This window comes from Amblyomma maculatum, chromosome 6 (assembly GCF_055883805.1).
Source record: "Amblyomma maculatum isolate TAMU_Amacu chromosome 6, ASM5588380v1, whole genome shotgun sequence".
In the NCBI taxonomy this organism is placed as follows: domain Eukaryota; kingdom Metazoa; phylum Arthropoda; class Arachnida; order Ixodida; family Ixodidae; genus Amblyomma; species Amblyomma maculatum.
In genome coordinates, this window is record NC_139349.1 from 7,612,783 (window position 1) to 7,626,729 (window position 13,947).

Sequence of the window (13,947 nt, forward strand, 5' to 3'; positions counted from 1 at the left end):
ACTTATAAGTACACATTGTTTTATTACCAAAAATAACCGCCTTAACAGATCTCAGGACAATGCCGAAATGGACATTCAAAAAGTAAAGATGTTTATTTACGCCAGCAAAACATGCAACAGCCCCCTAGAATGCAATGGTTATGTAAAATAAGAAGTACAATGACTCTGCAATGACTCAAACTCACTGGCACAGCCTTTAACATAACTTAAATTAGCCAATAAAAAAAAAATATATGGCTAGGAAAGTTGCCGTCTAGTAACATGCTCGCATAACATTTCAAGCACCTACTCGCAGGCTGCACAGGAGGCTGAGCTCTAAGTAATGATTTCAACAGTGACCTTGAAGGACATGCGGCCTGAACATACGAGCTAAGCATCCTGAAATTTGTTTATGGCATATCAAAACGATGCTTTGATGACAGAAAAACATTTATAGAGCAGCTGAGGTGCCTTGAAATATGCTGCAACAATACTGAAACATGTTGTCCATTTGCTTACCAGGCAAAGTTCCTTGTAAAATTACGAGGCACAAATGTGTGCTTCTCACTGATGCTCAAATTCATGAATGGGTAATGATGAAAAAAAAAATTGTGCGTGCGCGTGGCAGCCAGGTGGAACTTGCCCACAAACCACTGCGCTTCATGGCCATGTTGATTTTGCACTATGCAGATAAATTATAATCTTCATGCAGGAGGCAGTGGTTAAGGCGCATTCCAAGAGTAATTGTGCAGGTTATAAATTCCGGTCTTTGGGCCAATTGATGTACAATATAAATAATGCTAACAAAAAAAAAAATATGAAACCAGCATGCGCAGGTGGAAACACAAGATGCCGAGGAGACAGTTATCAGCATACTTAAGCCAGCATTGCAAGGCTTCTTTCCAGAGGAGCTTCCTTTGCTGTTACCTTGCAAAGGTTGGCTCGTCTCTGCTGATGTCTGCAAACTTGTGTAACAAATCAGTTGCAAGCTTTTTTGTGCGTGTGTGTTCCACCTGGAATGCCACAAGCCTGCTGTTATCTGCGGGCAATTTACAGAAGCTGTACAACCATTGGCATGCCTTTATTCATGAGCTTAAACCACCCATTGTTCAAGAAACAAAATGGGATGCTACATACAAGTGTATGGAGTCAGCTTATGGGTAACATTAGGTTAATGCTGGGCAAGCTCAGGGAGTGTTACAAAAATGGAGGGAGGTTGGAAAGAAGGGAAGTCACAGTGAGAACACGATGCTGCAACAAGTTATCCAGACACATTCAGGATCACCACAACAGAAAACTAAATGGCTTTTCCTTTGGCTCCCTATCAATGCCTCAATGAAGATTGCACTCAGTGGACATAGCAAAATGCACTCTGCAGGCCTGAAGTGAGCTTGCACTGCTCAGGAACTGTACCACGTCTCAGCCCGTTTGTTGTTCACACTGGTGCACAGAAACTATGCGATGTGCAATAAGCAGTGCAGATATAAGCATGTCACCTGTCTTCAGTTCACTCTATGTGAAGCTTGGCACATATTTTTTGCTAAGAAAGAACAGCACCACCCACCTAAAGGTTGGCATAATGTCAACAGCCAGGTATAGAAGTAGTGTAAAGCACTACCATTCTCTTTTCAGTAAAGAACTCTCAACTTCTGATGACTGTAGAAAAGAAGGGATACATTGTAGCTATGTGTAACCGTATGTTCCTCTTTGAAATCTTGCGTCATATGTAAATGTATAGTCAAAAATGAACTAATTGGGTTCCTTAGTGTCATGCTAGCTAGCACGAAGTGTATGCTGCAGCAATAAACCTAACTTATTGTTATAAATTAGTGAACTATGGTGTATGGCAACACCTAATGGTGCAAGCAGTATTGTGAAGAAATTCAGCTGCATGCACTCATCTGTCTGCAGAGACCGGGCGTGATTTCCAGAGCATGCAGTAGCCATGAGAAAGGTCCCTAATGCATCAAATCGTTTGCTTCTTCGAACTATGTTGGTCACCACAAGCAAATACAAGCTAATTTCAGGCTGCCTGCTCATGCTGCATGTGCTTAAATTTTTGTTTTGTTTCATTTTGGTATCCAAATTTTTACTCCTGGTGATGTATGCATTTCTGGCTTTGTTCCAAAAGAATATTTATGGTACTAATTTGAGCACTGCTACAACCAGTCCTGCAAATTGAACAGGCAGTAGTAGTATGATGTGTCACATCAAAAATTGCTCCAAGTTGCAAATTTTTTTGCTTCCCTTCCAATGTGACAAGATGAGGGAATGCATTGTGTATGCACTGCTTTACACCTCACAAGGTCCTTTTGATGGGTTGAATGCACAGCAAATAATGAACTGTCGCATCTGTAATGCGTGCGTTGAGACGAGGGGTGCACGTGGACGTATTCTGATATCTTGAGAACAGGTGGGGTGTCAGGACGTATCACAAGAAAATGTTCGAGCAGCACTGGTGATGCCAACCCTGTTGAGAGTTCTTGTAAATGATGGCAGCAGACTTGGAGCGATGTGGCCAATGCCTTGGGCTAGGCACAGCACGTCAGCACCTGGAACAGTGGCCACAGTGCACCGTTTACTCCTAATGTCATCACTCTCAAATAACACTACTTGTATGTAACAAAGTCTATTTTTACACTGCAATGAAAGAGAACAGAAAAAAAAATTTGGGGAGACTTAAGCTCTGCTAAAGGGGTCTTGCAACGTAATTTTAAGAGTATTGTTTTGCTTCCTAGTTGCTGAGTTATGACGACAGTATTACCACCAGTCGTAGCATACATAATTCGGTATTTAATATTTTAATTTGCTTGAGAAGCAAAATCGCGGTCCTGACGGTGTCTGCACACAGTGGTGGTTCTTTGCTGATATGACTTCAACAGGTGCGTGTTTGACGATTCTATAAATAGCAAATGCACTGCAAATTGTGTTCATTAGGAAAAATTTGTTATGCTGCATTGTTGTATTTTATAATACTGTATTTACACGATTTTAAGTAGACTCGAATGTATGTCACCCCCACCCCCCCTTCAATCGCATGGCCCGGAAAAAAAAAAGAAAAAAGAAATGCCGGTGGATGCTTTCGACAGGGAAAATTTATTGCCTGGCTGTACTACTCATCTCCACTTGAAATCACATATTTCAGTGATATACGCTACAAGCTTGGCATCACTGTTGAAAATTTGTCGTGTTGCCACCGCCATTCCCGCATAACCCGTTTACAAGCTTCAAACTTGCGGCCCACAGCGCAGTTGTTTCTTCGGCATAAATGATAGCCGCCTCCTTGAACGCTGCGTGGGACAAGCGCCGAATGCTTTTTAGAATAGAGACCTCATAATGAAGCATGTGGCCGGTTGTAAGGTCAAAAGTGCGAACTCGACGAATGATCAGTGTCTGCTCTTCCATCAACCATCGACACTCTCTGGAGTGCCACAGTGTCACGTGTCCCGATGCCAGTGACGTGCAAAACGTGAGCGTCACCGCGATATGGTCCCTGGAAAAACTTGCTAGTTTTTCGTCTCGCTATGGCGCTCTAGAATATGGGTAGTGGGTTCAGGGAGCGGCCGCGGGTGAGGCGCCTCGTGTCGACAACTCGAGATGGCGCCACCAGAGCACGGGCTGTATGAAACGTGGCACACCATGCCTGGCTGCGCGCTCTACATAGAATAGTTGGAGAAATAAACAAGGCTCTGTATTTTAACGTATGTCCTGTGAATAGGTGCTGTATACAGAATGTCGGTACACGATACGTTGTAGCTACCTGTTGGTAGCTACAACATATCGTGTAGCCAATATGACTGTGTGAGTGCGCGGCCACGAGAATAAACCTCAAATGCTTCGCAAGGTTGATCATGCTCTATTGTAGCCATTCAGGACCTACAATAAAAAATTTGGGGCCGTGGGCTAATGCGCATGTTTGTTCCCTACTCTTTCCCCACTCTTGGCGGTCCCTATACCCAACTTTGTTCTACAGTGCTACTTGAATATACCCCAATTTCATTTGAAGTGTAGAACTAAATTTTAAAAAATTCGCAGACCGTCAATGAGATTCATCGGCATATTTATACACAAGAGAGTACTACAGCTTGCCAACCAATTATGTTCTGTAAAGAAGGGGCTCGACTGTTGAAGCCTAGGACGTGGGATCAAATACTGGCCGCGGCGGCGGCTTTTCGATGAAGGCGAAAAGCAAGGCGCCCGTGTACTATGCTATGTTAGTGCACTTCAAAAAAACACCTCATGTGGTCAAAGTTTCTAGAGCCCTTCACTATGGAGTCCAAGCTTGAGTTGGTTCCGGATGTGAAACTCTGCTAAGCCAAACGATTAATTCTTGCTTCTGATCTCTGATCGTGCTGTGACAAAATCTTTTTGGTGGTTCTGACCATATGGAATGTCTAGTAGCCATCGACGTTATTTCAGGTGATGATTTCGAGCTCAATGGGACTAACCATTGCAGTCTGAGAAATGGGTGCCAACCTGCCAAAGGCATATAATGTTAATTTTTGAGGCTTCGAGGCTTCAAACCGGCTGTGCAAGGGTCCGATTTTGATTTGCATGCATCCGCCGACCAGTCACGCCTTCGGTAACTTCCACGAGTGAAGGAGAAATGGTCGGCGGAGCCCCATTGCCCCTCCGACCTACCAGTGCCCGGCCATGTCAACTACCAAATGCGACCTTCCAAAGGCATACTTTGATTTTTCAGGGCTGTAGCGGTTCTTCAAATGGAGGGTCAGTGTTTGCCACATGTTTTGTGCCATTTGAACATTCACAGTAAGCACATCGCATCATCTTGATAGGAGACTTCCCTAATTAGTCAATCGCTCCCAGGGCCCTGTCGTCTGCTCGAAAATGCACACCGAAAATGTACCAGCACTCGAGGACGTCTTGTGCGCATGTGCACTGTGGATCCGCGCACGCCAGACGCGCCAGACTGTACAGGCGGCAGTTTTTTGACACGCCCGTCGTAGCCAACGTACCGTGGCCAACGTTGCCGGCTATGCCAGTCGCGTCGAAAACGTCGGACTATATTGGGGCCTTTAACAATGGCAAATTTTCTGCAGAACGGGGTCTTTAACGGTGCCGCGTTAAGAGCTAAACGACAGTATATTACAGGGGTTATGCGAGTCAACTGCAGTAAAGGAAGTGCTTATGTGTTTGGAACCAATAATTTTCTTCTGCAGCTGAAGTTGCTGCTTGTCAGCTGGTAGAAATGCACACATGAAAACCAGTGCCTTGCCACTTGCCTCTAGGCTTCCTGTTTCCGCCTTCCTCTTGGCCTTCCACGTTTTCTGGCAACTGCCTTGGGTTCTGCTTGACTTGGCTGTGAGGCTAGTAATCCTTCCTGTGAAGAAGCATACATAACCGCTTTCTTATGCTTTTTAAAAGGGGCAAAACACATGCATGAAGGCAGATGAAATTGTGGGGTAAAATTGCTATTTCGGAGCTGAGAGCAACAATGTCATTCCCATGTTAAGAATTTTCATACCTAATCCAGTGAGAGCAAAAACACATCATTTCATAGCACTGTTTGATGGAATAAGTTATACAATAACCTTACTTGCTTATGTGGTTATGATAAAATTATCCATATTTTTTCTGGCCCTGCTATGTTGCATGACTGTGCCTCCGAAAATGCCTTTTGTGCCTTCAAAGGCTGCCCGCCTGACTTGGTGCATCACACAAACCCATTGACTACCTTTCATAACCGCTTGTTCTAGTAACTGCTAACGGCACCACAGATGGGTAGACGGCCATACCTGAGGTCTACATTTTGGTGGACGGCCCCTCTTGGTTTCTGGCTGGCTTGGCTCCGAGGATAATACTATCTCCTGCGGGGAAGCATATACGACTCCCTTAAGCTTTGGGAGGGTTAAAACACAAATCCAGGCACACAAACAAAGCTGTGGGGTAATGATGCAGTCTTTGAGCTGAGAGCTGCTACCGCGAGCTGAGAGCTGCATAGCATCTTTAGTCCCACAGAACACAAGTTGTAAAATGGCCCTTCTATGCTGCATAATAATAGTTGCCACGTTCTACTGGAGACCAAAAATGCCCTTTATGCATTCAAGAGCTGCCAGCTTGACTTGGCGCACTTCACACAAACCTAATCACAATCTAAAACTGCTTTCCCTAGCAAGTGCTAAAAGGCATATTAATACCTGAGGTCTATATTTTGGTGGGCGGCCTCTTTTTCTATAGATTACTTCTTCCTCTGAGGTTCCTGGGTCACTTCCATGCTGGGGCTGATGCTGGTGCCCCGAAGCACATTCTTTTGACGGGTTTTGAGGGTGATGCTTTGAGCTGAGCTCCGACAGCCGCTTGAGCACTGCCAGTGGTATGTCTTCTTCTGTGACATCCTGGAATGGCCTGTTTGGACACATGTACGTTGCATGCACCCCACGCTCTTCTTTGGTCAGAAAAGTCTTCCCACATCTCTGGCACCTGTGTATGTAAAGGGGGGGGGGGGGGAGAAATGAAGATAAGCTTGAGTGACAGGTCACTTCAAAATGAGCAGACTGGTTACGGCAACAGGCAAAACTGGACATATATTTCACTTGGCACTCGCTGGTGAACTTGAAAGAGTTTCTACTCATTGGCATACCTCTAGTGAGTAATTAGTACGCTCCACAGCAGCTTTTTCCTGGTATTGGGATGGAATCTACAGAGCCAAAACATGGCCTTTCATTGCAGTGCCTGACTGCAGTTAATAACACCTGCTAATTAGTTTTAAGTGAAACTTTGATAATTATAACTCGATCAATTTTGAATACCCGAGAATTCGGAGAAGTTCTGCAGTTCCGCAATTTCTAATGTAAATATGGCTGCATAATTTAAAGCGGCAGCCCACACCAATTTGGCTAAGTCTAAGAACTGAAGTGCTATGCAGGAATGCAAGATCCCATTTTCGCTGTGAACCAATGAAGCGACTGCCCTCTGGAGCTGCAAAAGTCGTGCCGATGCCTGATATGTCGCAGCTCCCCGGTTTGTGACCTTGCAATATATTAAAAAAAAAAAAAAAAACTATGGTGTAGCTTGCAAACTGCCGAAGTGTGCACTGTAGAGAAGACTTGCTTCACTGCACACAGCCATGGGTCACAGTTTCAAAGCAACATCGGTAACATGCGCTCAGCGCCTGGTCAAGGGACGGCGGAACTGAAGGCAGGGGCACACATATTCATCGCTACCGTCCGGCACGGCCATGGTCAAGGCATCAAAGCACCTCCCACAAACAGCAGCAGAGGCGCATTTCTCACGATGCAGCCATTCTTCTGCGTGCCCGTAGCGGGCTGACTGCACGAAACATTGGTAACACGGAAAGTCGAGCTAGCTGCTAGGATATTTTCGTAGAAACAGTGCAGAGCGCACCAGAGTATCAAGAACTTTGAAGATGGAATGTGCACTGCCCATCAACTAAACGACTACTTATTTGAGGAAATGCACATAAATACAGAATGATTCCGCAGCCAGGTGCACATTTCATAGATAAAAACCAAACATTGAAAATCATCCAGAATCTTCAAGGTATGAGACTTCACACTGATGAATAACAACAGACAGGGTGCTCACACGCGTGTCATGATTGTTGTGAATGTGATAAGTTTATTTTCATTCTTTTTTCGATTTACCTTTGTGCTTATACAACACCAAAGCTATGTCAAATGGGGATGCACGCGGGTTTATGGCGATATTTTTTATGGTGCACTGCCAAGTCTGACGACTGATCTTAGCATGAAGAACTGTTATGTTCTTGTAGATCAATGTTCGGCATCTTCCTGTTTGTCCAATGTAGCTTTTTCCAATACGTGAAAGGAAATTTGTAAATGACACCTTCTCTACATGGAAGAAAAGGAATGCATTAAAGGATTACAGACACCAAATTTTGGTGCATTTTTCTTCGTTTTAGTGATGCGTAAGTCATTCCTGCATATCGATCCGCACGCAATTTTTGCCTACAACCGCTAAATAATTTACATTTGAATTTTCTTTTCTCACCAGTTTCGGTTTCGACATCAGAGAGATGGCTGTGACGTCACAATCATGTCTTGATGCGTGGCATGAAAAAACGGCAATATAATCGCTCATTCTTTGCTTGCGATTCCTGTCCTTGAGGAAGGCCGGCTTTATTATTGTACATAGTGAATTCAAATGACACAGCAATGATTATATTGCTGTATTTTCGTCCCTCGCATGACCTAGACTTGACTGTGACAGCACAGCTATCGCTCGGCTGTTGAAACCGAAACAGGTGAGAAAAGAAGTTCGGTTATAAATTATTCAGCAGTTGTAGGCGAATTTGATGTGGCGATCCGTGTACAGTAATGTCCTAGGCATCATTACAAATGATAAAACACGAGCCCAAAAATTGGGTGTTTATCGTCCTTTAAATTAAGCAGTTGATTTGAATGCAAATAACTATGCTATGCTATATATATGCTTGCCCAGCTCGTTCATGCTGGTGGTTGCTCTGTCAGACGATTGGCCATTAGCACTAGAGCAACTTATGATATTAATTTGAGATGTGCGCAGGCTGCGTAATCTATGCATGATGATGATGGTGATCCTGCAGAAGGATCATCATAATAAACCTGATGCCAGCCATTCGGGCCACGCACAAGTGTAGAACACTGTTTTGTTTTTTGTTTCTGCTGGCATCATAATTTGCTTTTAGGGTTGTGCGAATATTCAAATGTTCCGAATATCGAAGCGAATAATGCAGTATATTTGATTTGGGCTTTGAAATGAATATCAGTTTTCGAAAACCTCCAATATTTTTAAACCATTTTGAAGGCTGAGAAGTAAGAAAAGTAAGCTGCCTCATACCTGTCAACCTGGCCAGATCAAAAATTGAAAGATTTTTTTTTATTCGTGCCAACAGGGAGGTGTTCAAGGAGTCCTTTTGCATGGACCTTCCAGTAGCAGACTTCTGCTAGCTTCAAAAACGGTCCACACTGATGGCCCTTCAGCAGCAGCAAATACTGGAGGGTTATACTGCACACTGATGAACGGGCTTCAGATTTAGTTAGTCTCAAATGAACTTTGCTGCCATGAGACATGCTGACGTCGCATCCATAAATTGCTCGAAATTAAAAATGTTTGTTTTCTCTTGATTCGCAAAGTGCAAAAATTCAGAACTATGTGATCGCAAAAATGTCTGCAAATATCTCTTAAAGGGCCTTCACAGCGCCATGACTATGACCAAAACTATACATTACACAAGCAGCTGCAACAGCAAACATGAAATACAACTATCCACAGCTAGTCTGGCATTAACTTGATTTGGCTTTGATCAGCTACTTAGCCAACGACGTTGATGGTGATAGTGTGGACATTGTGATGCTAGCGATTAAGACGCAGCCTCAGATTCCGTGGTACCAGTTCCGCAAAAAACCATCCTTGTGGTAGGGCACCTGCCTCACATTTGGGGGTGCTGGGTTAGATCTCCAATGCTGCCAAGTACCCATCAGTTTTCTAATAGGTACGAGGCTTCCCTTGATATAATGTATGGCTTTCTTTGGTGGAACGCCTGATAAAAGGGTCTTGGAAAAAACCGTTGCGTTGACAGGTCAGGGGTTTGTTTCACTATCAAACAACATAAATCCGCTTCATGCTGTAGAGCCCATCGATTCCTGCATGCGTCCCCATTACTGCAGCGCATCTCTTAGCGTAGTGGCTTAACATGATAGGAGTGCTGGCACGCGTTCCCTTTCTTTGTCTATGCATTCATAGAGAGTCAAAGAATGTTGTGGCATAGCACAGTGATGTGCTGTGTAGTGATCTGCACCGTTTGCCAATCTCCAAGCGCTCATCAGTTGCACTGTGACAGTTCTTGGTGGCCGTCACTACACCGCTTTCTTGAAAAGCCTAGAATTCACCCGCATCCAGTGAACACACGTTGCATCCAGTGAACACAGTGTTCAACCAGTGTCGATTTTTTGTTAGCCATGAGTGCAGGACCTGCTGCTTAAATCTGTTATCTGGTATAATTTCATAGATAGGAATGAACGTATGAAAACGTTAAAATTTTGCCTCCTGTTGTCATCAGTGTGTAGTGCTTCCATGTTCAAACGTTGTGAAACAAAAGGGGCCACATTAGAAAAGGTTTGGCTTGGTTTATGAGATTTAACATCCCAAGGCGACTTAGGCTATGAGAGTCCATGTCTCTTATAGCCTCAGACAGGCCTCTGGACAATTTCGACCACTTGGGGTTCTTTGACGTGCACTGAAAGGACACACGAGGCCCAGGTAATTTGCATGTCTCATTGTGCACAAGGGCTACAGATGCACTTACCGGAAAGTATGAGCATAGCTGATGTGAATTTCAAGTCCGTTAGGCTTGTGCGTCATGAATTTGCAGTGGGGGCACTGGAACATTTTGCACTTGTGGGCGACAGCCTCTGCAGAGCCTCTCAGCAGACCAATTCCGCAGGCCTTGCAGTGCCACAGGTGGTTAGCATTTGCCAGCTCGGCTTTAAACAAAACGACAGGAAATATGCACAAATGATTTAGACAAAAGAGAAATAAAAATTACACACTATGTTCAGCATGAAGATGGCTTGAGACCACATCATATACACATACATGGAAAAAACAACAAAAAGCTTACAGTATAAAACGACACAAGGCAAGGACAACACACTATGATGTTGTCTTCATTAGTAACAACATGAATAATTAGTATTGTAAGAGAAGGTTTAATCTATACGTCGAGGTCGGCAAGGAAGCGCATGATGATCTGCGCGATCACAATTCCACAGACTGCTTCCTCTTCATCAGCGTCCAGCAAAAAGGGCTCATCTTCTTCTTCACAGTATTAATTTTAGTAATTATTAAATACAAAATTGAAAGCTTAAAAGTTACCCAACGACTGACTGATGATTGAGCAGTGAGGACTACCGAGTTGTAGCCTGGTTGTGAACCTTTTGAAACTGATAGTACGATAAGGTTTCACCGCGATATGGTACACAGAGCAACTATGGATAAATGCATAGCAGTGACATTCAAGTCACTGCAATCCTACATGCAGTTGTTCATTATTGGTCCACTACCAACAGGCTGAAAAGATAGTACAGAGTTGTTGCTTTGTAGCTGACACTGAGGTTCCCAGACTTACTTTCACTGTTGGATTTCCTTGGCCGTCCTCGTTTATGAGGACCGTTGATGTTCAGGGATTGCACTGGTGGTGGTGCTGGTGGTGATGATACTGCAGGCACAGAGACTACGTTTGGATGCATCTGCAATATTCAAGAGCATAACAGTCTACTCAGCCATTGCGTGCAGTACACAGCAAAACTGTGTTTAGAGCAAATGGTCACGTTGCTCTGTGCAACAAAAAGCAACATCACTACCCTGAAATTGGGTTGGTTTGGTTTGGTTTATGGCATTTAACGTCCCAAAGCAAACCCTGGAATTAGCATGCCAAGACTGAAACAAACAAACTATGCTAAACTCTGAAGGAAAGAAGCCAACAGTCGGCGAGGCCAAGGAAAGCGTTGGGGATGGTACTTTTATGTCTTTTTTTTAATTTTAGCTTAGATAATCACACAAATTATTAATGTAATCTGTTTAGGGGAAAGATAATTAAACACAAAGTAGAAGAAAAAACAACGTGCCGATGGTGGGAACCGAACCCACGACCTCCGAATACCGCGTCCGGTGCTCTTCCAACTGAGCTACATCGGCCGCTGTCCCCCCTGCTACTTGCTTGGGTATTTATGTTGTCTGTATACGAACCTTGAGTGTGTTCACCAGCGCCACCCTCAGCCATAATGGCGGACGTAGAACGTCCTTTGTTACCGCCAGCGTCACGTAGAATGTGATCAAGAGCGAGGGCGAAAGCTGTGCTAGAACCCTCTTACGCTACCTATGGCTTCAAGACTGCCAGAACCGAGACCCCCGTAAGCTACAAGCAGATCAATTAAGGGGAAATGAGGGTGCTCGTTATAATACATGAAGGAAAGAAGCCAACAGTCGGCGAGGCCAAGGAAAGCGTTGGGGATGGTACTTTTATGTCTTTTTTTTAATTTTAGCTTAGATAATCACAGAAACTATGCTAAACTCTGTCAGTTCAATAGTGCTCAGTCTCCATCTGTAACAAACAACAGTTTGCAAATGTCCCCTATTATTTGCAAATGTGTTTGCTTAGTAACAGCAGTTGCTCCTGAGGTACAATCATAGCCTTGATGTTTGTTCTCTGTCTTTACTTCTGAAAAATGAAATAAACATAATTTGTGTAGAAGCATGAAGTGGCATTAAGTTCCCTCTTCCACATATTACTCCTTGTAACTCTCCTAGCGGTTCTTTGCCAACACTGTGGCGAATGCACTTCAAAGCAACAAGACACACAGTAATGCAATCGTAAAGGCCATTAGTTCAAGACAAATGGAGATCAACGACAACAAGGGACACCTTTCAGGCTCACGTGTGGTTGACTGGCCTTTAAGCAGCCAAACTGCAAATGGTCCTATCATTTCAGATTTATGCTTGACACAATCCAGAAGGTTTCTTTCATGCTCCCTTCCATTTGTCTGGCAAGATGACTGCCATCGTGAAAAGCCAAGCAATTAACATGCAGTTTCAATTCGAATTAGCAGTGCGATTTGAATAAAACGTATTTTTTTTTTTACACATGGAGCTTTGCACATCACGACAGTAGTGGGCCTTGGCACAGTGCACTTGCAAACCACAATGTTGTGTAAAAGAAAAATTGAAAAAAAAAAAAAAGTTCCCTTGTATGCAGCAATATTGAAATTAAAATTCCTTTATTCAGCATTTATCTGTGTACACCCTTCCAATTTTTAACGGTATCACGCGAGTGTTGACCGTTCGCTTGATCAGCACCCTATGACGGAACGAACTGGCAAACTCGCCGAGAGTTGCCGCATGCGCACGAAGACCAGGCCCCCGGTGACCATTTTGTCTGCTAAGCTGTTCCAAGAGCTGCATGCAGTCCCCAACCCTTTTCTTCGCTAACTGCATTACCCGGCATTTCAGCCAGCCCTTAACACAGCGAAGAGGGTAAGAGAGATTGCTGATAGTGGCAGTGTAAAAGCATTCCTCAAAGAGATCTCACTATCTGCGTTTCACGCTTATCAAAATCGTGGGCTGCAGCCATTTGCGCAAACAACTGTATACAATACAAGAGCAAACGAAGGATCGATTGCAAGTTCGTTCGAGAAACACTGAGTACACTGGTTGCAGTTGGGCGGCATGTGGCTTCTTCTGAATATCGGGGGCGTGTGCCATATCGGGGGCATGTGCCAGCAGTATTAAGATCAAAGGAAAGGGTCAGGGGTTGCGCGCTGCTCCTGGAACAGCCTAGCAGGCGAGTTTGCCGGTTCGTCCCGTCATAGGGCTCTGATCAAGCGAACAGTCGACGCTCGCATGATGCTGTTAAAAAATTGGATGGGTGTACAGACACCATGACAGACACCAATAAAGAAAGGCTTTACTGGCATACTGTGACAGTTATGACGCAGGAGCTCGGTTTCATATACGGTTGTAAAGTGGAATGGGCGCTGTTTCTGGGCTTCATTGCCATGAAAAAAAGCATTAGAATCGGGTAAATATAGTAACTTAAACCTCCGGCTTGTTTGCGCTGGTGCAATGTTAACTGAGCATTAGAAGGGTTCCCTTAAATGTTAACTCTGCATAATCTGAGCAAATTTTCGATCATTTCGGGCTTAAATGATTGAGCATCAACTGTGCTTGCAATGAACTGTCCACAAAGAGCTACAGTAAAACATAGTTAATTCAGACTTCAAGGGAGCGGGGGAAAAAAAAAGAAATAATAATTTCAAATTATCAGAATGTATGGTTATTGAATGGCCTGCTGAAATACTTCCAGAAATGGCTTGCAGATCTGCAGATCTGTAAATGCTTCAGTTGCATTATCAGAAGTGTGGCGTGAGGCCACCACAAAATGCCAAACAGCACGTGGTGAGCACAAAATTTCGGCATGATAGAAGAATA

General features: G+C 44.0%; 1 protein-coding gene and 1 non-coding gene across 3 annotated transcripts in view; both read right to left on the bottom strand.

Moving 5' to 3' along the window:
• Window positions 1–20: 20 nt before the first annotated feature.
• Window positions 21–13,947, bottom strand: part of LOC146185007 (uncharacterized) — a 28,467-nt gene continuing 14,540 nt past the window's right edge. Inside the window, exons 6-11 of one of the 2 annotated variants that reach the window (XM_084605959.1) lie at window positions 11,090–11,210; window positions 10,268–10,445; window positions 6,138–6,420; window positions 5,736–5,807; window positions 5,223–5,320; window positions 21–2,537 (exon numbers count right to left, since the gene is read on the bottom strand). In XM_084605959.1, the coding sequence (XP_084462085.1) occupies window positions 5,225–5,320; window positions 5,736–5,807; window positions 6,138–6,420; window positions 10,268–10,445; window positions 11,090–11,210 (750 nt within the window). In that variant the 3' untranslated portion in view covers window positions 21–2,537; window positions 5,223–5,224. The remainder of the gene's footprint in view (window positions 2,538–5,222; window positions 5,321–5,735; window positions 5,808–6,137; window positions 6,421–10,267; window positions 10,446–11,089; window positions 11,211–13,947) is intronic. The other variant, XM_084605958.1, reaches the window with a different exon arrangement.
• TRNAP-CGG (transfer RNA proline (anticodon CGG)) lies at window positions 11,586–11,658 on the bottom strand. Its single transcript has one exon. It is a non-coding gene; the product is annotated as a tRNA-Pro (tRNA).